Source organism: Rhinopithecus bieti, unplaced genomic scaffold (genome assembly GCF_001698545.2).
Source record: "Rhinopithecus bieti isolate Rb0 unplaced genomic scaffold, ASM169854v2 scaffold_36959, whole genome shotgun sequence".
Lineage (NCBI taxonomy): Eukaryota > Metazoa > Chordata > Mammalia > Primates > Cercopithecidae > Rhinopithecus > Rhinopithecus bieti.
This window is the reverse complement of record NW_016816945.1, coordinates 816,200-839,311: the sequence shown is the minus strand read 5'-3', so window position 1 is coordinate 839,311 and position 23,112 is coordinate 816,200. Positions and strand designations below refer to the sequence as shown.

Below are 23,112 nucleotides of genomic sequence, written 5' to 3'. Positions count from 1 at the left end.
ATGTCCGCCCTGCAGCCTGGGGTGGAGGCCAGGCCACCTCAGCGCCTCTCCACACTCCAGATGGTCAGCCCAAGTGCCGCCTCCTGTGGGTATAGAATGAACACCCGTGTACTGGTGTACAGGGCTGTCACACACACGTCTAGGACCAGCCTGGAGCACACAGGATGTCCTCCTCCCTCCTGGGCCTCAGTTTCCTCATCTGAGAAATGATTGGAGGATAGGACCTAAGAGCCTGTCCTGTTCTAAAATGAAGACACACTGTGGTTACCCAGTGCCCTGGGGGTCACCAGTGCCAGGGGACAGTGCTATGGTTCTGCCTGTGCAGGCTTGGGCACCAGTGCAGGCTTGGGCACCAGTGCAGGCTGTGGCCATGGGCCAGGCTGCACAGAGCCCTGTGAGTCCCAGAAAGCCCAGGGGACAGGTGTGTGAGGACATTGAGAGGGACTAGGCTGGGGGAGCCCCTCCACCCTGGCCTGTGGGGACCTGGGCAGTGAGCTTTGGAGTCCCTGTGTGAAACGCTGTCATGGCCCTCTTCCTCCTGACCTGATGGGACCCTAAGTCTAGGAGGAGTGGTGTGTAGACCCTTGGCCAGGACCCCCTCACCCAGCTGCCCCAGGAGTAGCAGGAGAGCAGGAGGTCTTAGCAATGACCCAGTTGTAGCCCGGGAAGGGGCCCCGCCCCTGTTCCCTGCCCTTGGCCCTGCATAGCCCCCCAGCTCACCCGGACCCCTGCAGCTCCTCTAATTACACAGCCATAAAGCACAAATCTCTAACGATCCAATTAGTAACGCTGTTACTGCTCTGTCCAGGACTAAAATTACCAATTAAACTGCTGTCGATTTTATCATCACTTAGACTCGACACAAATGGGGCACTGCAGGCCTCAAGGCCCGTCCTCGGACCCTCGCGTCGGGGGCCAGCCAGGGCTGTGGGCCTAGCTTAGTCCCTCCATCCACCAGGGCCCTCAGACCCCACTCCAGTCCAGTCCCCAACATCAGGGACTCCACAGGATTAGAGCCCAGTTCCCTGTAGATCTGCTGGTGGCAGTGCCGGGGCTCCCTGAGCCCAGCCTCTCCCTGGCAGTGCCTCCAGTCTGGGCCTCCCTCATGTTCCCTGGGGACAAAACACATCTATTCTATGTTCCAGACTCTCAGTGTTGGGCTCCTCTCAGCAGCTGAGCCCTGAGACAGGGGACGGGGGTGCTCATCTGAAGGCCTGGCCTCCACGTCCCCTGCTCTCCTTCCTCTGCTCCTCTAGCTGCCACAGGCTCAGGGTGCCAACCTCACAGGGTGTCCCCCAGTGTGGAGAGAGGTTCTACTCCGATGCGGTGTTACAGGTTAGTATTGTCCTTCTCCCAGTTGATGAGCAGGTGCCCCTGTAGGGACCCCCAGTGTTTTATCTCAAAACGGGAAATATATTGGAGCAAAAAGGTCAAGCCCAGGGACTCGATGAATACTAGCCTTTGACTTCAGAGGGGTGAGCTCCCTGTCTCTGGAGGTGTGCAAACAGGCTGCACCCAGGCCACATGGTGGCAGGCAAAGACAGCAGGTCATGCACAGGGAAGGGGCGGGGTTGGACTGGATAACTGAAGCCAGATCAATCATTTGGTCCTCTTGGGAAAGAATTCGAGAGGTTCAATCTCCTGCTCGCCATTCCTGCTCTAGAAGTACTTCCACAGAGAGAGGGACAGGGGCAGGGCAGGGCAGCAGGAAGGGTCCAGTCAGCCGAAGATGGGGAGGCAGCCACAGTGTGAACACTCAGCCCTAGGCAGGTGTGCTAAAGGCTCCTGGTCCATGACATTGCCAGCCGACGCCAGAATATTTATGCTGTCCCGGGCCCTGGGCTCAGCGTCTCTCATCCCTTACTCATCCTGAGAAACAGGTGCCCTTATTTCCAGGTGAGGCACCAAAACTCAGAGCTCCAATGACTTGCCCAGGGGTTGATGAACCCCTTAATGAAGCCATGCCTGTGCCCCCTCGCAGGACAAGGTGTGCCTGGTGAGGCCACAGAGCTGACCTGGCAGCATCTGTGTATTTTAATGAACCCATTGTCCAGAAGAGGAAATCAAAGTGGAGAGGGTGTAACATAGCACCAAGTTCAAGGTCATCCTGGGACCGTTGATCACAGCCCTACTGGAGCTGCCGGTCCTGCTAGGAGAGAAGGAGGAGGGGAATTACCTGTGGTGGGAAGTGGGTATTCAGGGAGGGCATAATCTATGGTCTCTGCTCCTTGCTGAGGAACAATGTTGTTCCAAGAACCTTCTGGGGACAATGTCTGGAGGTGAATAAAATATTAATTTACCCGCAAACTCCTGAAGTCTCTCTATTTCAACACCTGTGCAGCTCCTGGTTGAAGTGGCAGCTTATGCACAAACCCTTTATGTGACACAGAGATGCAGAGAGGAGGGGGACAGGGCCCTGGGGGACTGCAGGGTCCCAGCCTCGTTCTGCTCCAGGACCTGGCAAGGAGAGGTGACTTTCTTCCACCTATCACCTTAGGCTAATGCCCGGGCCGACAGGAGCTGGGGCCTCTTCTCAGGGAGCAGCCGCCCCAGGCAAGTTGGTCTCATCAGAGGCAACAGACTGAGGCAGGGATCTGGGAGCCCAGAGCAATTAGGAGCTGCCTCTCGCCTCGTCTCCCGTCAGCTGCCACAGCTGTCACTCAGGAAGTGGGCTGGGAGCAAGGGCTAGGCCTGCAGTACCCATGGTCCCCCTCCCATCTGTGAAGGTTCTGATCCCTGGGGCAGCCTCCCAGCCAGCAGCCTGGTGAGGCACTGGGCATAGATGGAGGACCAGAGGACACGAGGGACAGGATCTCTGTGATTTCCTAAGCAGGACATCCCCAGGTTCCTCTCACCCCTATCCAGACTCAGTTTCCCTCTGGAGCATTGGTTCTAACCCTGGCTGTACCCTGGAAGCATGTACAGGAGCTTTAGAAGAATACTCCTGCAAAGTTCTGCTCCCAGCCGAGACCAACGGAAGCAGAACTTTTTGGGGGGATGCAGGGCCATGGACTTGAATGTGTGGCAGGGCGAGCCAGGATTTTGCAGTTATTGACATCATCCCTGCCCTGAGGCTGGGAGCTTCTTTCCTCTGGGGAACATGTCTCCCCTCCCTTCCAGCTGAACCCAGTGCAGCCAGGGGAGATTGTCCTGGCATGACCTTGAACTTGATCCTTATACCCTCTCCACTTTGATTTCCTTGTCTGGACAATGGGTTCATTGATAGCCTTGGCCAGCTCTCCTAGGTCCCTCCATAGCTTCACCCTCCGCAGCTGGGCCCTTAGCCTGAGAGGGAGGCTCAGAAGGTCCAGTCTCGGACAGCAGCACCAGGCACTGTCACCTCAGCAGATCCCTGCAGCAAGCTGTGTGGTGGCAGCAACTCCATTGTACAGGGACGCAGACTGAGGCCAGGGCAGGGGCTACACTCAAGGCACAGAGCTGGTAGCAGGGGTCAGGCTTCATCCCAGTCACACTGGACTCCGAGTCCAGTGCTCTTTTCCCATCACCAAGTTCCTTCCCCCAAATAGCAACAAATTCAAGGGCCTGTCCCCTTCGCTCTGTTTCCCTCACATGGACTCTTCCTTGTTGTCCTTTCTGCTTCTGTCGCCTTCAGGAGCTGGGCATGTGAGTGTTCAGAAGGAGGTGGCCAGAGAAGAGCAAGGATCTCAGCAGTTGGGGCCTCTGGGTTCTGGCCTGCACCCCCTCTCAGCCCAGTCTGCATCTTCGAGTCTATAAATTCCATTATTCATTAGCCGACTTTGGGAGTTTGCTGGGACAATGAATATTTTATTCACCTCCAGACACTGTCCCCAGTGGGTTCTTGGAACAATATTGTTCCTCAGCCAAGGAGCAGAGGCCATAGCCTCTGGCCTCCCAGGACACCCCCTCCCTACCGCCACTACCTCCCCTCCTCCAGTACCTTCTCCCCCAGCAGGAGCCCTGGCTTGGGTAGGGCTGCAGTTATTGGTCCCAGCATGACCTTGAACTTGATGCTTACACTCTCTTCACTTTGATTTCCTCATCTGGACAGTGGGTTCATTGATAGCCTTGGCCGGCACGCGTGGGTCCCTTCACAGCTGCACACTGGGCCCTGGGCTTTGCCGGGAGCTCTCCCTGGTGCTGAATGTGGCAAGAGGATGCTGGCCTCAGACAAGAAGTCTCTGGCCAGGAGGGCAGGGATTATGCTGCTCTTGAAGGGAGTGGGCTCCAGTCTCAGGGGGGAAGAGTCTGGCCTCTGGACATGGTAGTTCCCACCTCTCTCCCCTTGTCTCCTCCCCACTCGGGGAGCCCCATCCCCGGAATCACAGGTTTCAGCGCGTCACCTCTCCCAGTGTCTCCAGCCCCCTGAGCCAATGATTAGTCAGCAAGGCCTGTGGAGAACCCCTCTTGGGAGGACCTGAGGCCCAGGCATCTCCCGGTGGGCACCCAGGGAGTGCAGTGTGATGGCAGCAGCACCTTCCCCAGATGGGGGAGCGACAGACATAATTCACACCCTGTGATCATGCCATCTGCTCCCCCATGACGCACAGCGGAGAGGACGGGGCTGCAATGCCGAAGGGCGGGGGCTGAGCGGGCAGTCATTCATTCATTAATTCTTTCATTCATTCATTTGACAGATGTTCATCCAGCCCCAGCCACCTTAGCCCATCCCAGTCCTGTGCCAAGCATGGGTCTGGGGAACCCAGACCTAGACATGCCCTTCAGAGCTAAGAGAGGTCCTCTCACACTTCTGAGCTTTTGCCCACCCTCCTCCTGAATTCCCTTGACTTGGGGAAAAAAAAGCCAGCTGGGAGCGGTGGCTCAAGCCTGTAATCCCAGCACTTTGGGAGGCTGAGACGGGCGGATCACGAGGTCAGGAGATCGAGACCATCCTGGCGAACACGGTGAAACCCCGTCTCTACTAAAAAAATACAAAAAATCAGCCGGGCGAGGTGGCGGGCGCTTGTAGTCCCAGCTACTTGGGAGGCTGAGGCAGGAGAATGGCGTAAACCCGGGAGGCGGAGCTTGCAGTGAGCTGAAATCCGGCCACTGCACTCCAGCCTGGGCGGCAGAGCGAGACTCCATCTCAAAAGAAAAAAAAGAAAAAAAAGAAAAAAAAAAAGCCACCATGGGCCACGCTTGTAATCCCGGCACTTTAGGAGGCCAAGGCGGGTGGATCACTTGAGATCAGGAGTTTGAGACCAGCCTGGCCAACATGTTCTCTATGAAAAATACAAAAATTAGCTGGGCGTGATGGCATGTGCCTATGGTCCCAGCTACTCGGGAGGCTGAGGCATGAGAATTGTTTGAACCTGGGAGACGGAGGTTGCAGTGACCAGAGATCATGCCACTGCACTCCAGCCTGGGCAACAGAGCAAGACTCTGCTTCAAAAAAAAAAAAAAAAAAAAAAAAACCCACGTGGACAGCAAGGCCAGGAGCTTCCCCTTCCCAGGGTGAGTACCAACACACTCTGCAGCAGCCTCCCAGGAAGTCACTGGGAGCTGGGTTTCCTGCCAACCTCTCAGCAGGCTCTAGCCCACCCTCCCTTGAACCAGGGGTTCTGATTTAGAACTGACGGACCTGGGCCGGCACAGCCTGGACATTTAGTAAACGTGGAACGACTGAGCTGCTGCTGTGGCTCACTCTCTCAGTCAATTCTCAAAGCTGTAATTATTATTAATTCCTATTCCTTGGGGGTGATGGTCATGCCAATAGGAAACTCCCAAGAGTTTCAGGGAGGTGTTACCTTTCCTACATTATGTCACTTCATCCTCACCACTGCCTGGGAGGCCGCACTGCCACCTTAACTTCACAGGCGGGGAAACTGAGGCCATGGCAGGTTAAGGGACATGACAGTAGTCCCACAGTGAGGAGACGGTGGATGCAGAAGCCCCAATCTGCCTGGCTGTTGGTGCTGGGTTCTTTCTTCCTCAAGTCTCTGCTCCATCAAAAACACCTGGGAAGCTCGAGGCATTCAGCTGTAGCAGTGGAAGTTCAGAAGATGGGACAGGTGGGCAAGCAGAGCTTTGGAGTGGGGTGGGAGCTTTTCTGGGGCTGCTCTCACCTCCAGCCCCCCGTCCCAGCGGGCATCCAGCTAGCCTGGAGAGGCCTGGGGAGACGGACAGACAGTTGGGGTCCTTCCTGGCTCCTCTGCAGGTTACAGATATTTCTAGGAGCTCCCTCCAGAGCGGAGCCCAGGAAGTGCTGGGCCCGGGCTGGGCCAACCCCAGTTGGCTGGGGCTAGCATCTCTCACTGAGCCCCTTCTCCCCAGACCCTGAGACAAGGCTGTGATTAATCAGTAACAAAAACAGCAACAAGCAGAAAAGTGTAATTAGCTTGGGAAGGGCAGGGCAGGGCTGGGTAGGGCTATGCAATCAGCATTCCTGCTGGGACCTTTAGCTGATTGGGCCAAAGGGGGCAGGAAGGTGGTCCCAATAGGGGGATTCAGGGGAGCACCCAGACATGGGGCCACAGCCAGGCCAGAAGGTCACCTCCTCCCACGCACATCTGTGCACCATATGCCCACACCACTCCCAGCCCCAGGGCCTGCACACCTCCCCGGACCTGCCGGCGTACAACCTATGCACACACAGGTGGCCACACGCTCCCGACATTTGTCAATTTGCATATGGAGTTACAGACACCTGTGCACGTGCCCAGTGGCACACACACACCCTCATGGATAGCAGACATATGCACACGCAGGCTGCTCCCTCAAACACCTGCCCCCACCCCAGCTCTGTGGTGCCCACGTGCCCTGGGGCCTGGGGAAGCCCTGCACATACATTAGGTCTGACCTGCAGCCATGTGAACTGGCAGGCCCTCACACCAGACCCCACAGGCACCGGGCCATGTCTCTGTCCCGAACTGCCCTGGGGGCCATGAGACACTTTGGCTTTCTCTTCTGCAAGCTGAAAGGTAGGGGCTTGGGAAGGGTCCAGGACTGGGGCCCTATTGTGGGGAGCAAAATCAACGGCAGAGTGTCAGTCATAGGCAGGGCTGGAAGCCTACCCCAGACGTGTACCCAGCTCTTACCTGCTGTCTCTGCCCTGTGACCTTGGTCAACGTCCTTCTCAGCCTCAGTTTCCCCACCTTAGAGCCTCCTGGCACGGAAACGGTGATTCTTCTTGAGGACCCAGGTGCTTGGGGCCGGTCTCACCTCTCTGGGTCTCCTGTTCTTAGTTCTTAGTTCGCGGAGGCTCTCCGCTCCTGGTGCGTGGATGGGGGGAGGTGAGCCAAGGGGCACGAAGGAGGACCCCCGCAACCCAACCCCTCCCTGGTCCTAGTGGCTGCAGACTTAGGGTGAGGGGAGCCCGTGATCAGAGGGGAGCCCTAGTGGGAAAGGGGAATCAGGGCCGAAGGGGAGAGGGAGCCCCCGGCAGGTTTGGGGCGGCCGCTCAGGGGCCGGCGGCGGGAAGGGGCGGGCTGGGGGTTGGGAGCGCGGAGTGGGGCGGGCGGCTGCGGGAGCGGTTGGCGCAGCCAGCGCCGGCACAGAGCGAGCGAGCGAGGGCCGAGGGAGAAGCGCCTAGCCTGAGCGCCGGGCGGTGGGCGGCGCGCCTGCTAGCGACGAGGCGGCGGCGAGCAGCGCGGAGCGGGCGGCGAGCAGCGCGAGAGCGCGCGGGGCACCGAGGAGCGGGGCGGCGGCACCGCGGACGGGCAGCCGGAGCTCTCGGAAAGGCCAGAGCGGCGCCGGCCACGCCGCCCCTGCGGAGGCCGGTTGGGAGCCCGACAAGGGAGCGGGCGGCTGGTGGAGCCGGGGGCGCGGGGGCTACGGCCCCGGAGGGCTCCCCCGCCTCGGCCGCTTGCGGCCGCCGCCCTCCGCAGCCGGCGGCGCGCCCCCGCTCCCAGCCGCCCCGGGGCCGCCACCGGCATGAGCCCGCGGCCTCAAAGTTTGCGGCGGGCGGGCGGGCGCGGAGCCTCCAAGATGCCGTTCCACCCGGTGACGGCGGCGTTGATGTACCGGGGCATCTACACCGTGCCCAACCTGCTGTCGGAGCAGCGCCCGGTGGACATCCCGGAGGACGAGCTGGAGGGTGAGTGTCCGCCGGGACCCCCGCCCCGCCGGCCCTCCTACCTGTGCGCCCAGGTGAAGCGCCGGCCAGGGGCGCGGGGGCGGGGGGCGGTCCGCAGGTGTCGGCTGCCAGGTAGGCGCCCCAGCAAGCAGCTGCGCGCGGCTGCGGGACCGGTCGGCACTCCGAGGCGCTGTTGTGGGGGTCGCCCAGGCGGAGGGCGGCCCAGACCCTGCCCGCGTGGCCCCCCGCGCTGCGGAAACTTGCTGGGCCCCGCAGCGGGGTTACGGGGCCGCGCAGTCCGCGGTGACGGTGCGGCAACGCGGCAGACTGGGGCTGGGGTCCGCGCTGAGCCCCCAGCGCCGGCCCGGCCGGAGCACCCGCATCCTGATCCCCTCCGCGGCGCCCGCCCGCGGCTCTCTGCTCCCATTGACATTCCGCTCGTGTCGCTTTAAAAATTCAATCTGCTCGGGCAGCAGAAGAAGGGGAGAGGGCGACTGCCCTGCTCTTGCCCGCTGCGGGGCCGCCCCCGTCCCCACCTGCGGCCGTAGCCGATTCCCTGCAGCCCTGCGGGGACCCCTAGCCCGGCGCGCCGGGAAGGCGGCCCGGGAGGCGGTGGCGACAACAAGTGGCCGGATTGGGCGGCTCAGTCGCGATAGCCAAGCCTGGAAGGGAAAAGCTAGAGAGGCCGGGACCCAAACCTGCCCCGACCCCGTTCTCCTTGCCTCTCAGACACGCAGGAGGATGGCAGGCCGCTGGCTGGGCGAGGTCAGAGTAGAGGGCAGGGGCAGGGGTCCGGGACAGTGTGTCCTGAGGAGCAGTGAGACCCCTGGGGCCTGCCCAGCTCCTTCCCTGCTGGGCTGGGGGAGGTGCTCAGGTTTCCCCTCCCCCCAGACCTCCTGGAGCCCCATATGGAGTGGAGTGGGGGATCTGGGCTGATGGGGGTCATGGCCTCCTGGGATCTGCTTGTCTGCTGTTGCCAAGGGGCTGAGCTCACCCAGAGGATGGGTCTCTTGGGGTATCTTGGATCCAGGGGTCTCTGAGATCTGGAGGCTCATTAGGGCCTGGGAGGCTGCTGCCGAGATCAGCACAGTCAGGGAGGATGGTGGGAGCCCAGGAGAAGCCATGGAGGGAGGTCATCCTTCAACCCAGGCCCAGGTGAGGGCAGATCTTAGAGGAGTCAGACTGAGTCAGGGGAAGATCCAGAGAGAGAAGGCAGCCTCTGCCACGCTCACTGCACCACAGGCATGAGCCACAGGCTCCTCACCAGCTGCCCCCGCAAACCCTCAGATGCCGGGAGAGCTGTGGAGACAGGGTCTGGGGTCTGATGCGGACAGGACAGATGGATGATTGGGGCCCCCCGACATGACCTCACCATTCATCCCTAAAACCCAGGGCCAGAGCCTCCTTCAGAGCCTGGGGAAAGGAGGGGTACGATGGGGGGCAAAAGATCAGGAGATGAAGCATAGGCCTTCTCCTCCCCACCTTTGTCCCCTCCAGCCCTGGGCCACCTCAAATCTCCTGCCGGTTTTTCCCTCCGGAGGTCCTCGTCCATTCATTCGTCCTGGCCATCCAGGCAGGAGTCACCATGTCTCCCAGACCCCAGGCAGCTTCCACTTCACTCCCTCCCCTTGCTCCCAGCACCCCCACCAGGACCCTGGCATCCAGACTCCAGGCTTTGCTGGGTTCCTCCTCTCCTGATCTCCAGTCCTGGAGTGCACTCCCTGAGGAAGGGGAGAGGCTGAGAGGCTGAGAGGCTGGCTGCAGGGGTGAGGGGCCGCAGGGTGGGCAGCACAAGGGCAAGGCCGCAGGCTCCCCAACCAACGACATGGTGTGCTGGCAGGAGCCCAGCAGCGTTAGTCACCAGCCACAACAAGTGCCCTCCCTGCTTCACTCCTATCCCCTTCTCCTGGGCCCTGGGGAGCTGAGGGGCCCTGACTCAGGGGGCATCTGAAGGGCAGGGCCCTCCCTGGGATGAGCAGGTGGGGTCATGGAGTAGACAGACGCCTGGGTGGTCCCAGCTCATCTCTGGGCCAGTGGGCAGCTACAGATGAAGGCAAGAAGTTTTCCATGACCAGCCCCCTTCTTGGCTGCAGGTGCCCTAAAAGCCCTCTTTTGGCCCCAGGTCCCTTTCAGCAGTCCTTGGATGCCAGGGCTGGCCGTTCCTGGCACGGATCCCCCTCTGCCCTCTCCAGGGCCTCATGAGTGCTCCTGCCCCAGGGCAGTCTGGGCGAGACCCAGGCCCTTTGCTGGGAGGACGCCATCAGTGGAGGAGCCACATGTGCCAGGAAGAGGGAGCTGGGCAGCCCAGGATGAAATGCTGCAGACAGTACGTGCCTGCCGCAGAAATCCAGGGGGCGGTCAGTCTGAGCAGAAAGGAGGACCAGGCAGGGAGGTGGGAAGCACAGAGTTAAGATGAGGGCCTCCCAGCCAGGCGGCGCTGGGTTTGAGTCTCTGCACCTTCAGCTCATGGAGTGACCTTGGGCAATCGCTCACCTCTCTGAGCCTTGGTTTCCCTACCTATAAAGGGGGGCTGGTGACGGAGCATGCAGTGAAAGTACCTAGCACAGGGGCTCAGCGACCCAGGTGCAACATGAGGGGAGGCCCTGCAGGGGTAAGAGGCTGCAGCGTGCAGGGCACAGGCCCATGAGGGTGTGCAGGAGGCTGGGCCAGAAGGGCAGGCTGGCAGGGAGGTCTGGGTGGAAAAGGCCCTGAAGGTCTGGAAAAGGTGCCTGGGGACCTGTGGCCCCGGGGAGGCATGGAGGGCAGTTGGCAGGGTAGGAACGTGGTTGTGCAGAGCTGGCCAGAGGCCCACCCAGGCCCTATGAGGGAGAGGCACAGGCTCTCCTAGATCACCTCTGTGTGCCCATCATGGCTGGGACACACACCTTTTCCAACATACACACACAGCGGAGTCCTCCAGGAACACTGAGGCTGGTCCCAGCATCATTAGCGGACTGAGTACCTGAGGGTGAGAATGGGGTGGCTGCAAGTCCTAGCCCTTTCTGGCCGAAGAGAGGAGGAAGGAGTCAGACCTCCAGGCAGACAGTCCCCAGGGCAGGGCTCTGGGGCTGACACTTGGCCTGCCCAGTCAGTGAGTGGAGCCTTCATTGAGAGTGGCCGAATGGGGGCCTTTAGGGCAGGGGAGGCTGGGGAGTCCCCTTTCCTACCTCTCTGCCCTGCAAACCCAGCAGCCACCTCTGCACAGCCAAAAGCTCAGGGAGGCCAGAGATGTGGGGCACGGGGCCAGTGCCGCGGAGAGTAGCAGCCGCTGCGGAGGATGGATGCTGCCCCCTTCAGTGACCTCCAACCAGTGCCCGTCCTCTGGACTCTGGCTCCCTGATGGAGTGTGGATGTCCCTTGGAGTCTGCTGGGGACTTGGGCTGTGATGAAGCTCCACAGGTTGGGAAGGAGATTGGGGGGTGTCAGGCTGGAGGTGGCAGGTAGGGGACAGGTCAGCCTGGAAAGCTGGTCGCCCTGCCAGCCTATTCCCGGACCAGCATCCCCATGCCAAGATGGAGCCCAGCAGGCTTCCCTCGGCCCCACGGGACGGGAAGGGAGCAAGGCTTTCAGGGAAATGCACCCAGCTGTGGGGTGCTGATGGCACAACGGTGGCAGGAAATTGCAACACCCGCCTCACTCAGGGAGCCCCCAGCAGAGTCTGTGCTTCAGTGATGGTGCCAGAGTTGCTCCCCATTTCACAGATGAGACACCCGAGGCTTAGAGAGGAATGTGACTTGCCCAGGCCACTGGGCAGCTAAGCAGGAGAGCCAGAATCCAAGCCCACGCCTCTGGTCCTGGCAACCGCCAACAGGAAGGGCGGCCTGGCGTCCCAAGCTCACTCAGTCCTCCCTCTTCTTACGGCTCTGCTATCTGGGACGTTCTGATTTATAGCATCCATCTCTGAGCCAGGACCAGCCAGACACATGCTTGATTTTCTTGCTTAACCGTCCCAGCAGCCCCGTTGTACAGGTGAGCAAATACCTGCCCAAGGTCACCCCACCAGGATGTAGGAGGGCTGGGACTTGACCCTCTGTCTCTGCCACTTCAGGCTGCCTCCCTGTCCGGGAAGGTGGTGCCTGAACCTGGCCTTTGTGGGTGGGTGGGAGTCAGTTGGGGCTGGGGCTGGGCTGGGGCAGGGTTCCCAGCACAGGCAAAGGCACCGAGGTGAGACTTTGTGGTGTGTTGGATGCGCCAAGGAGGGGTGTTGAAGGGATTCATGCATGGGGAGGTGGCAGTGTGTGGATTTACCTAGTGGCCTGGAAGGTTAGCCTTGCCTGAGAAACAGCTACTGGGCCCGCAGAGCCGCCTCTGAGCTCATCGCCTGCCTGTGCATCCCAATATTCACCTGCCCTTCCCTCGCTCTCCTCGGCTGAGTGCATTTTCTCAGGATCTCCAGCAAAGTGACCCAGGGGCTCCAGCAAAGCAGCCCTGGGCTCTGGGAGCTCCCATAGTGTACGAGGGATGGCATGGAGCTCAGCTCACAGCAGGCAGGGGAGGGGCGGCTCACACTGCAGCCCCTACTGTGAGTCCAGGACTTTGCCATCCCACCCTGACATCTCCCAAGCTGGACCCCACAGAGGAGGAAACGGAGGAGGAGGAGGACACAGAGAACAGCAATGCCGGACCCTGGTCCTCCTTCCCCACACCAGCGTCTGGCCCCCACCCGTCTTCAGCTTGATGCCCCTCTTCCACAGGTGGTCCACAGGCAGGTGGGGATGGCGTCCTTTGGGTCTGGAGAAGGGATCAAGCAGCCTCCTCAGCCTCCCCATCTGCTTCTTGGCTGCTTGGGGAGTGGAAATAAACGCGTCCCCTAACCAGGACTGTTCGTGGGCTCTGAGTAGCGGCCTACAGTGAGCGGTGTGTGAACTTCCGCTCAGAAGAGCCGGAGAACTCTGTGTGCTCCAGATGGGTGGGCTCCCCACATCAGTCATTCATTCATTTCATCATTCATTCAGCAAATGTTTATGCTTGAAGAGGCAGGCCCCGTTCCAGGACAGGGACACAGCCATGAGCAAGACCAGCCCCTCCCTGCTGTCATGGCCCTCGTAGTGCACAATCCAGCGTGACCCATGCAAGGATGGGACAAGAGCAGGGCCTGTGGGGTCCCAGAGGAGGGCCAGAGCTGGCCAGTGGGGGACAGGGAGGGCACCAGGGAGATGGTGCCATTCAAGCTGAGAACTGGGGTTGTGTCAGGGTTTGCCACCCTGAGAAGAGCACTTCAGGCAAAATGGGCCGCGTATTCAAAGGACTGGAGATGGAGCAGTCCTGGTGCCCACAGGACCGAGAGGGCCCCTAGCCTGGATGGAGTTCAGGACACCTGGGATGGGCAGAACATGCGGCCGGGCCAGGAGGCCAACAGCAGCGTCCGGAAACCTAAGCGTGTGTGTGCAGATGCCTCCAGCTCTACCTGGAGGCTCTAGGGACTGGAATCCCCTCAGCAGCCTCCGTGGCTGTCAGGCCTCAGCTCACACATCTCCCGTGATGGGGAGCACACCACCTCTTTGGTGACCCAGGAAAACTCGAGGTGGGAATTGGCCTGGAGTTCCCAGAGTCCAGGGTTTGCAGAACCCTGTGGCCCTGGCACAGACCTCTCTGCCCAGCTGCTTCCCTGGCCCTGGGGCCACTGGGTAGGAGACAAGATTCCCAGGTCCTGGCAGGGGTGAGTGAAGGGCAAGTCCAGAGTCAGAAAGTCTGGGGGCCCAGGCAACCCTGGTGCACACACATGAGCCTGTCTGACCCTCAGGGCTTGGGTATGGACACCGGTGGGATGAGCCTGATAAGGGTGGGGCCTCCGTCCAAGCCACCTTGCAGTGTGGCCTGGGACATGTGGCCATCCTCTCTGGGCCATGGCCCCTAGTCTGTGGTGAGACCAACAGGCTGGGCTAGGCTCCCCTGTCCCCCTAAGACTAGGGAATGACTCCAAAGTGCAAGGTCCTGTGAGCAGTTTCAGGGTTCATGGACTCTTAAGGCAAGGCCTGGGCCAGCCCAAGCAGCAGCAGCTCCGAGCCCACGCTGACTCTGGGCAGGCCACCCGGCCTCTCTCAGCCTGTTTCTGGTCTGCAGCATGGGCACCTCGCCTATGTCTGTACTTTTAAACACACAGATACACACCCTCTCTCGCATGAGAAGCTTGATTCTGCCTGCTGAAAGTTAAAAGCCCACCCAGGGGAACAGCTTAGGCAAAGGCCAGGTGGCTGGCAAGCAAACAAGGGGACCCCCAGGGAGCCGGAGAGAGCGCTTTGAGCCCCACCCCCCAACCCCCAAAGGCTGATGCCCTTTAGGGCCCTGCTGGGGCTGTGATGATTAAGGAACAGCAACCCTTAAAAACAGAGAAACAGAAGAGACAGAAGTACAGCTAAGGTGACAGGTGAGGACCCCCTCAACTGTGTGCCAGGGAGTCCCCACCATCATTCTGCCCATTTCACTGTGGGTAAAACTGAGTCTGGCCCAAGGTCACAGGTTGGGTTCCTGTTCCCCGGGCTCCCAGCACAGTGCATTGCTCACCACCTGAGTCACCGAGGTCGCCAGGCCTCAGTCTTCTACTCCGTACAGTGTGGAGGGCGACCCCCACCCAGTCTGATCTGGCCTGGACCTGGGGGGACCTCCATCCCCCTCTGTCTTCCCTGAACCAAACAGGTCTGTGCCGCCCGCCCGTCAGCCCATTAGTCTGGAGCGTGCTGCCTCACGTGGCTGCCATTAGCGAGTGTTGGCCGGTGTTAAGGATCTGAGCCTGGGGGAGGAGGCGCAGCGGGATGGGGATGGCGGGGAGGGGGGATGGAAGGAGTGGGGGCGGGCGGGGAAGCTGTCAGCGGGGCCGGGGAGATCCAGCGTCCTCCCCTGCACGTGGTCCCCACCACATGGGGTCGTTGTGAGCACACCAGCAGAGGCCGTGAGAACCTGGCACAATCGGACCCCGACAAGTCACTGCTGAGGGGCCCTGAGCCCTGCTTTGCTGCCCTGCTCAGCCTGCTCAGAAGTCCCAGAATAGGGCACCCTTGTGTACCCTCGGGCCGTGCTCTCACCATATCTGCAGGCTCTGGGTTGGGCTCTCAAAGCCATGCTCAGGCTGCGGGGTCGGTGATCCTGGGGGTCTGGAAAGGGGGTCTGTTGGGGACTGGGGTGAAGTCCCAGCCTGCTCCATTCTCTCCTCAGAGATCCGAGAGGCCTTCAAGGTGTTTGACCGTGATGGCAATGGCTTCATCTCCAAGCAGGAGCTGGGCACAGCCATGCGCTCACTGGGTTACATGCCCAACGAGGTGGAGCTGGAGGTCATCATCCAGCGGCTGGACATGGATGGTGAGCACCCCCCTGCCTCGGTTTCCCCACCTGGCACCTGGGCCCTGGAGGTAGGGCAGGGGCAGGGGCTGGGGCTGGAGCCTGAGCTGCTGAGGCTGCATCCAAATTGGGTCTGTCGCTCCCCTGACTCCCACCCTCAAAGTCCGTGGCAGGTTGCAGCCCGGTCTGGCCCCATTTCTCAGCCTGGAGAATTGAGGCCAGAGAGGTAGTGACAGTCCCAGCCACATGCAGGGCTCAGAGACGGCTCCTCTCACTCTGTGTTGACAAGTTTTAAAGTACAGAGAAGTAAAAGGGTGCAATAAATACTCCAGTTCCCACCACCTGAGATAAAATCGCTACATGAGTTGTGTTTGCCACCTGACATTTTATTAAGGAAAAGTTCATAAGAAGGAATGGTGAGGCCAAAACCCCTCTTTATCCTGCCTGGGCCCTTCTCCTCTTCTCCATCCAGAGGCCAGGTAACAGCCTGGGCAGGTTGCCCCACTGTGAGCTTCAGTTCCTGTCTATATGGTAGAGGACAGCCCACCCCAGGATGGCTGCAGGGTGCTGGGAGCAATGGAGGGTTCTGGGTGAAATAGGAGGGTCACGGCCCACCTGCTGTCTACCTCCACCTCCCCTTGCAAGGCCTCATCACACTGGGTGGCTTCAGCATCAGCCCAGAGCCTGGCACTTGGTAGATACCCCTGACACTGACTCAAGGCTCAGAGAAGGTGGGCACCTGCCTAAGGCCACCCGGTAGGCCCAAGGTATATCAAGACTCCATCCCAGGTCCTCTGGGCCCTGGGCTGCGGGCCTGGGCCTGGGCCCGACCCACTGATTGATTGGCCCTGTGCCTCCTACAGGTGACGGTCAAGTGGACTTTGAGGAGTTTGTGACCCTCCTGGGACCCAAACTCTCCACGTCAGGGATCCCAGAGAAGTTCCATGGCACTGACTTTGACACTGTCTTCTGGAAGGTATGCCCTGGCTAGTTGGGACCCAGGGCTGTGCACACTGTGGAGTGCTGTTCTGGGGCCAGTGAATGGCTGGGCTTGCACTGTAAAGGGGGGATCACCACTTCAGGCTTGTGTCCACTGGACATTTCACCTCTCAGAGGGCCATGGGCTCCCTGGGGAGGCTGCTGTTGGCCAAGGACTCTCTGGGGGAATGGAGCTAGTGTTTTCCAGCCCCCCAGAATCTGGAGGCCTGTCACTGGGCCTGTGTGGCCGCGGGGTGCTGGGTGGGGGCTGTGGTAGCTGTCAGAGCACCGCGTTTTCCCTTCCTGCAAGTGCGACATGCAGAAGCTGACGGTAGACGAGCTGAAGCGGCTGCTCTATGACACCTTCTGCGAGCACCTGTCCATGAAGGACATAGAGAACATCATCATGACGGAGGAGGAGAGCCACCTGGGCACAGCCGAGGAGTGCCCCGTGGACGTGGAGAGTGAGTGACTGGCCCTGGAACCCCACGGGTGGGCTCGCTGGCTTGACCAGGGGGATGCACGGTGGGGGGGGCCTGCAGAGGGGGGCTGGGGGCCGCCTTGCCTGTCCCAAGCCTCTGTCCCATTGGGGCACCCCATGGGATGAGCCCATGTACCGAAGGGCAGGCAGCTCCTGACTCCATCGCTTCCATATCCCCTTCTGTCTCCCCGGTGCTCCCGGCGGGCGGCCACAGCCTGCTCCAACCAGCAGATCCGCCAGACGTGTGTGCGCAAGAGTCTCATCTGCGCCTTCGCCATCGCCTTCATCATCAGTGTCATGCTCATTGCGGCCAACCAGGTGCTGCGCAGCGGCATGAAGTAGACGCCACCTGGATGCCCCATCCACCGCATGCGGTGCCCACGGCCCGCCCCACACCACCGCCACCTGCAGACCCCTCCCTTGACCGGCTCCCTGGGCCGTCATCTGCGTGTACTTCAGGGCCTGGGTATCTGGTGAGCCCTCCCCACCCACCCGCAGGCCTCACCTGGAGCTGTGGTCTGGCTGTGGAGGGCCAGGTGGTGGCTGTGTCCTGTCCCCACCCTGTCCCCACCCTGGCCGGTAAGGAGCACTCACTCTTTCTACCATCCAGGGGCTCCTGGGAAATTAAGGAGGGATTTGCACAAGAACCCCCAGGACCCAGTCGCTGCTGTGGTCCCTTGGGCAGGAGGGGGCACCCTGTGCCTGGAGACAGCAGCCTATCTGGGGCCACACAGCCAACCCAGCCCTGGTCCCTGAGGCTTGCCCAGGGCACTGGGTGGGGGGGCAGGGGACAGAAAGCCTCCTCCTTGGGGAGGGTGGGAAGCCAGGGTGTCCTGGGCCCTGCTGCCTGGCATGGCCTGAGAAGGCCCCTGGTCTTCTCCTGGGTCCCTTCCTCTGACCCTTGTTGGACCCCAACCCAGACCCCCTTTTTTCCATGTACCTGCTGGGCCAGCCCATTTCATAGGTGAGGAACCCGAGGCTCAGGGGCCTGAGACTTGGCCTCAGTTCTTCCTTCCACAGGGATTTTCAGGAAAGGCAGAAGCTGAGGTGGCCCTGCAGCCCCCCACCTTCTGGCCCTCCCACCAGAGGCCCGGCCACCAAGGCCACATCGTCCACCACCCCAGCCTAGAGCCTAGAACTGTAGTCCAGCTAAGGAGCGAGGCAGAGCTGGGGCCTGTAGGCTCTGAGCAGCCTCCGGCCAGGGGGCTCCTCCAAGGCGGAACCTTAGGAGGCCCCTGTACTACCTCCTGGGCCAAGAAACTGGCATAGCCCCGCACAGTCAGTGCCAAGAGGCTGCGCCAGGCCACTCTCTCAGCCCAGGGCCTGCCCTCTTGTGTCCTCTCACTTCTCTGCACCCTCAAGGCTGGAGACTCTGCTCCCATGCCCCAGCTGTGCCATCCAAAACACGTGGGCAGCAGCTCAGCATGGGCAGACATGGGGGCTGTGGATTCTTTGAGGGTGGGGATGGCAGATGGAGCCCTTGGGCTCCTTGGGCCTAGAGCCACTTCTTACTGGGCAACGGGCACAGCCACCCTGGCACACCCTCTGCCTGGCTGTGCTGAACCTCTGCTGGTCCCAAGGGAGGAGGGAGTGAGCTGGGTCACCTGGGGAAAATCTCATCTCATTCCCGCCCTGCCCGACTTCTGCCAGGGGCTAGAGAACAGAGCTCAGAGCACCCAGCGTGGGGAAACACAGCCAGACCATTGTGGTAACAGACTTTCTTTATAAACATCTGGAAGTTTTCTCCCCCATCTTGATAAGAAGGAGGAGGCAGGTGGAGGAGAGTGAGGCAGGAGCTGCCCGGTGCAGACCCAGGGCTACACTTGCTGCGGCCGTGTCCTGAGCCTCAGTGAGGCCAGGCAGATGGTCTCAGAGCCTCCATGGGGCGTCACAGGAACAGGGCTTGGCTTCCTGCTTGTGACTGATGAGAAAAGTGACCACGTGGGGGTCAGTCGGGGGCAAGGGGCTCAGCCCCACTGCACTCTGGGCTGCAGGGGCCACCCCCCAGGTGGGGGTGCCCGCAGGGATGGGGGCAGCTCTTGGACTGGTGGCCAGCCCACGGGGTACTGGAAGACGGTGGTTCTGATGGGTTCAGCCCTAGAGAGAGAGAGAAGGGGGGAGAATTAGAGTGGGGTACAGCCCAGGCTTATGCCACTCCCCACCCACCTGCCTCACCACCCTGGCTGTGGGGAGGGTCAGCTGCCTGCACGACTTTTCTGGAAACCAGAGCCTCGAAAATAGGCAGACCCTCTGAGCCAGCAACCTCACCTCCAGGAATTGAGCCCAAGGAAACAGCGGGGTTGCGGGCAGACACTGAGCTACGAGAACAGCCATGAGACAATGGGAATAACCTTCGTGTCCACCTATGGGGGACTGATTCAATACATATGCACGTCCACAGCAGAGAATGCCATGCGGCCTGTGTAAGAATTCAGGCAGACTTATACGCACTGATGAGGAAAGACATACTGTGTGATAGGGAGAAAAAGCAGCTTATAAAATAATGTATATAGCATGATACTATTTTTGTTTAAAAATATATAAAATATATAAATGCATAAAAAAATCCTGGAAGACACAGCAAAATGTTAACAGCGGTTCTATCTGAGTGGTGCCATTATGGGTGACTTTTTTACTCCTTTCTACTTCTCAAAAGTTTTACAAGCACTCAAGCCTTTGAAATCAGAAAAAAATATTGTCTAATTTTTTTTTTAAAGCCTCATTTCTCATGCTACTCACTGTCCTCCTCAACATCCACCCCAAGCCACCTCCCCTGGAACTCAGGGTCCATGTAAGCACTAGCCCTAGGACAGGCATCCTCCATGCCCAGCCTGGGGCACCCTGCCAAGGCCCAGTGAGGGTCGCCCTCATTCTTCCACCTGTCCGACACTCAGATCCTTCTGGCCTTGGGCCCCACCCAGGCTGCATCTCCAGGGCCACAGGGCCCTTCTCAGGTTTCAAAGTATTTTGAACCTTTGAGCACTCTGAACTCCCAACACCCCAGCTGCCTATAAACAACCTTTCTGGAAGGCAGAGCCTGGAAAACATGCAGACCCTTTGAGCCAGCAACCTCACCTCTGGGAACTGAGCCCAAGGAAATAGTGAGGTTGTGGGCAGCCACTGAGTTACAGCAACAGCCGTGAGACAATGGGAATAGCCTTCATGTCCAGCTGTGGGGGACTAAGTACATGGGCACATCCACAGCAGAGTGCCATGCAGCCGCCACCAAAATTCAGGCAGGAACTCATCTGTCTTCCACATAGGACTGGAGTTCTCAGAGGATGTATACCAGGGGATAGGGGTAGGGTGTATTTGTACCCCAATGCGCAGGGCCAGGCCTGGTGCCAGGAGGCCACCCAGTGACTGTGGAACAACAAACAGCAATGCTGAAAGATCTTACTGACCAGGCGCTATTCTGGGCCACACACCATGACCAACAGAAACCTTAAGAATCCTCAGGCAAACTCCATTTTATAGATGAGGAAACTGTGGTGCAAGGAGTCAGTCACATGACCAAGTGACACCCTCGGGATGAGGCCTGAGGGCCTGGAATGCCAGCCCCACATTGGTTGCAGACACGGCCCTCCCACTTCAGCTCCCTCTGCTCCGGCACACCCCCACACCCCAACATCCAGCCTTTAGGCAAGGTGAGGCCCTGGCAGCTCCTGGCAGGTTCAGGGGCCCAGTGGCCAGCTCTCTGCAGACAGAGAAGGGCTTGGGCCTGCTGAGAGGGGTTTGGAGAGGTCTCTGACCTCCGAGGGGGAGGTGGGGAGCCGGGGTCAGAAGCCCTGGGAGTTTCCCCTGCTGCACCCACCCAGCCTGCCCCTCTCTGGGCCAGACCTGCCATGCAGAGTCAAGGACTCCGGAGAGCTCTGGGTGCAGCCTCCAGGACCCCCAGGTGTGAGAGGACAGGGACATACCCTGCTTCGTGGCTCACTGCCTGCTAGAAAGCGCAGAAGGCAGCTCCTGACATGATTTATGGCACTGGGGAGATTTCATAAACTCCACCAGCCGCAGAGAAGGCGGGGAGGCTCCGCAGTTGCTGGAAGGGAGTGCCCCAGCTGCCAGCCAAGCCTGGACTCCCTGCAGGGCCACAGGGACAATGGGGATCCCCCAGGGAGGCTGTGATCCTGGGGAGCCCCTTCCCCTGAGCCTCAGGCCCTTCCTCTGGAAAATGGGGCAGATTCCCGGGAAGCTGGGACCTCCTGGGTCCGAGTCTCAGCCCCATGCCCCTGCCTGCCCTGAGGCCCCGCCAGTAGACAGACATACCCGGTGCCTGCTCACACACACTGGCACATTGCCAGGGCTCCAGACGTGTGAGCCAAAGCCTTGGGGACATTGAGGTGCGTGTCTGGCACAACTCTGCTCGTATCTTCTCTAGTGACCTGTTTGTCCTGTGTGTGAGGACAGGAGCCACTCTCTTGCATTTCCCCAGCCTCGGTCCTAATCAGAGGAAATAGAGTCGAGGGAGGAGGATGGGCCAGGATGGCAGCGCCCGCCCAGAGAGGGGTGCAAAGGAGATTAAGAGGGATAGAGTCGCAATCTGAAGAGCCAACAGTGGCCAGCAGGGCCAGGCCTGGCTCGCCGGGGGATTAGTCTGTGTGTCTGAGGCCGCCGCTGCTCTTGGCAGCTCCCTCAGGGTCAGTCCGCGGAGGGGAATGAGGGCAATGCCACCAGGCTGCGGCTTCGTGGACCCTCCGCTTCCCCACATTTACAAGGAGGGCTGGCCTGGCTCACCGGGGAGGGTCGGCTCAGCCAGCGGGGGTTGGAGCCTGCAGGTCTCGGTTCCCCCAGGTGGGGTAGGCAGCCCTCTGTGCCCTGTACCCTGGGGGAGGAAGCAGATACCCTGAGAGGAAAAGGGGGTTCCCCCAGGCTTCCAGACCAGGCCCCGCAAGAGGCTCGCAGCATTAACACCCGGGGAAAGCCCAGACAGCAGCCTAAATGCTCATTCATGCAGTCAACCTGTCCTGGGCCCCCCAAGTCTGCCCAGGCCATGCGGGAGAAGCGGGGGCTGGGAGGGGTGAAGTCTCAGCTAGAGCTTCCAGGACAAGTCTGACTCTGCCAGGCAGAGAGGTGGGAGGCAGTTTCAGGCAAGAAAACAGCGTGCACAAGATGCCCCGAAATCACAAATGATGCCACATCTAAGAAGCTGCCGAGTGCCCAGTGGGACCAACAGTCAGACCAGTGGCAAGAGGTGAGAATGCGATCCCACCGGCTGCGGAGGGCTGTGGAGGCAGACGTGGAGGAAGTGGGGCCAGGCTGCATCAGGGCTGCTGTGTGGAGGATACCCTGTGGGAGCAGAGGGAAGATAGGAGACCAGGGAGGGGCCGCTATAGTCCCCAGGAGAGCCAGGGCGGAGGAAGAACACTGTTCCTGCAGCACTGCCTCCAGGCTGGAGAGGGAGCCAGGAAGACAGTGAGGTAGCCTTGCGAGGGGCTGGGACTGGAATCCACCCCCTCCCATCAAGCAGGGTAGGGGGCGTGGATGCAGGGGAAGGGCTCAAAGCCTGGGGCCCAGGGAAAGGCTGCTAGGCTTCAGGAGACCAGCCTGCCCGGAGACGGTTATGGACGCCCAAGGCAGCAATAGCAAAAGCAGGAATAAACGGTCACCTCCCTTCCCACAGCCCCTTTTTCTCAAGGCTGGACAGGCCTGCTCTGCCTAGAGAATAATTCATTTTGGCCCCAAGCCCTCAGGAGGCTGGAGGAAGTCAGGTGGCAGATCCCCTGGAAGGGGCCAGGCTGGGTGGCCAGAGGGAGAATGGCCCAGAGCACAGGGCTCAGACCCCCTAGAGCCGAGGTGGGCCCCAGTTGCAGACCCCATTCCCAAAACAGTCACTGCCATCGGGGCAGCCTGCTGCTGCCACTGCCACCACCCACAGCTGCACGGAGCCCTGGGCCAGCCCTGAACTTTGTGTCAGAGGCAGCCTGGGGTCTGGACACAGAGCAGGGACATAGCTCTCTCTCAAATGAGGGCTAAGGGCAGCAGGGCACATGTGATCAGGATGGCCCCACCTCCTGGAAAGGTTAAGATTCCTCAGCTGCAAAATGGGGGTGCCAATCTCCCCGAATGCCCCAAACACTGGGAACACCGTAAGCACCAAACTCAATTCTCACATGGTCACCACTTCAACCTGTGACTGGAGCCAGTCATTCAGCCTCAGTTTCCCCATCTTGTCCCCTAGTCCCCCGAGTCTCAAATTCATAGCGCCTTGTGTCAGCGCAGGGATGCATCTGTCCAGAACCCAGGCAAGGACTCTCAGACACCCCGTCTCTACCCCACCCATTGGCGTTCACTCCAGTTCAGCCACAGGCGCTCCATGAAACCTTGTCACAGCCCCAAGAGACAGCCGGGCCTCTGTGATTCGCTCCCAGCGGAGGACACCATG

The 23,112-nt window shown here is 60.3% G+C and overlaps 2 protein-coding genes across 2 annotated transcripts in view; one reads left to right on the top strand and one right to left on the bottom strand.

Annotated features, from left to right (window-relative positions):
- Window positions 1-7,842: 7,842 nt before the first annotated feature.
- Window positions 7,843-19,319, top strand: CABP7 (calcium binding protein 7). The gene is made up of 5 exons (XM_017855618.1): window positions 7,843-8,014; window positions 15,146-15,289; window positions 16,132-16,244; window positions 16,557-16,710; window positions 16,942-19,319. The coding sequence occupies exons 1-5, from the start codon at window positions 7,852-7,854 to the stop codon at window positions 17,067-17,069; spliced, it is 702 nt and encodes a 233-aa protein (XP_017711107.1). The 5' UTR covers window positions 7,843-7,851; the 3' UTR covers window positions 17,070-19,319.
- The window catches only part of ZMAT5 (zinc finger matrin-type 5), a 36,576-nt gene continuing 31,894 nt past the window's right edge, over window positions 18,431-23,112 (bottom strand). Inside the window, exon 6 of the mRNA XM_017855619.1 lies at window positions 18,431-18,824. Within this exon, the coding sequence (XP_017711108.1) occupies window positions 18,695-18,824 (130 nt within the window). The 3' untranslated portion in view covers window positions 18,431-18,694. The remainder of the gene's footprint in view (window positions 18,825-23,112) is intronic.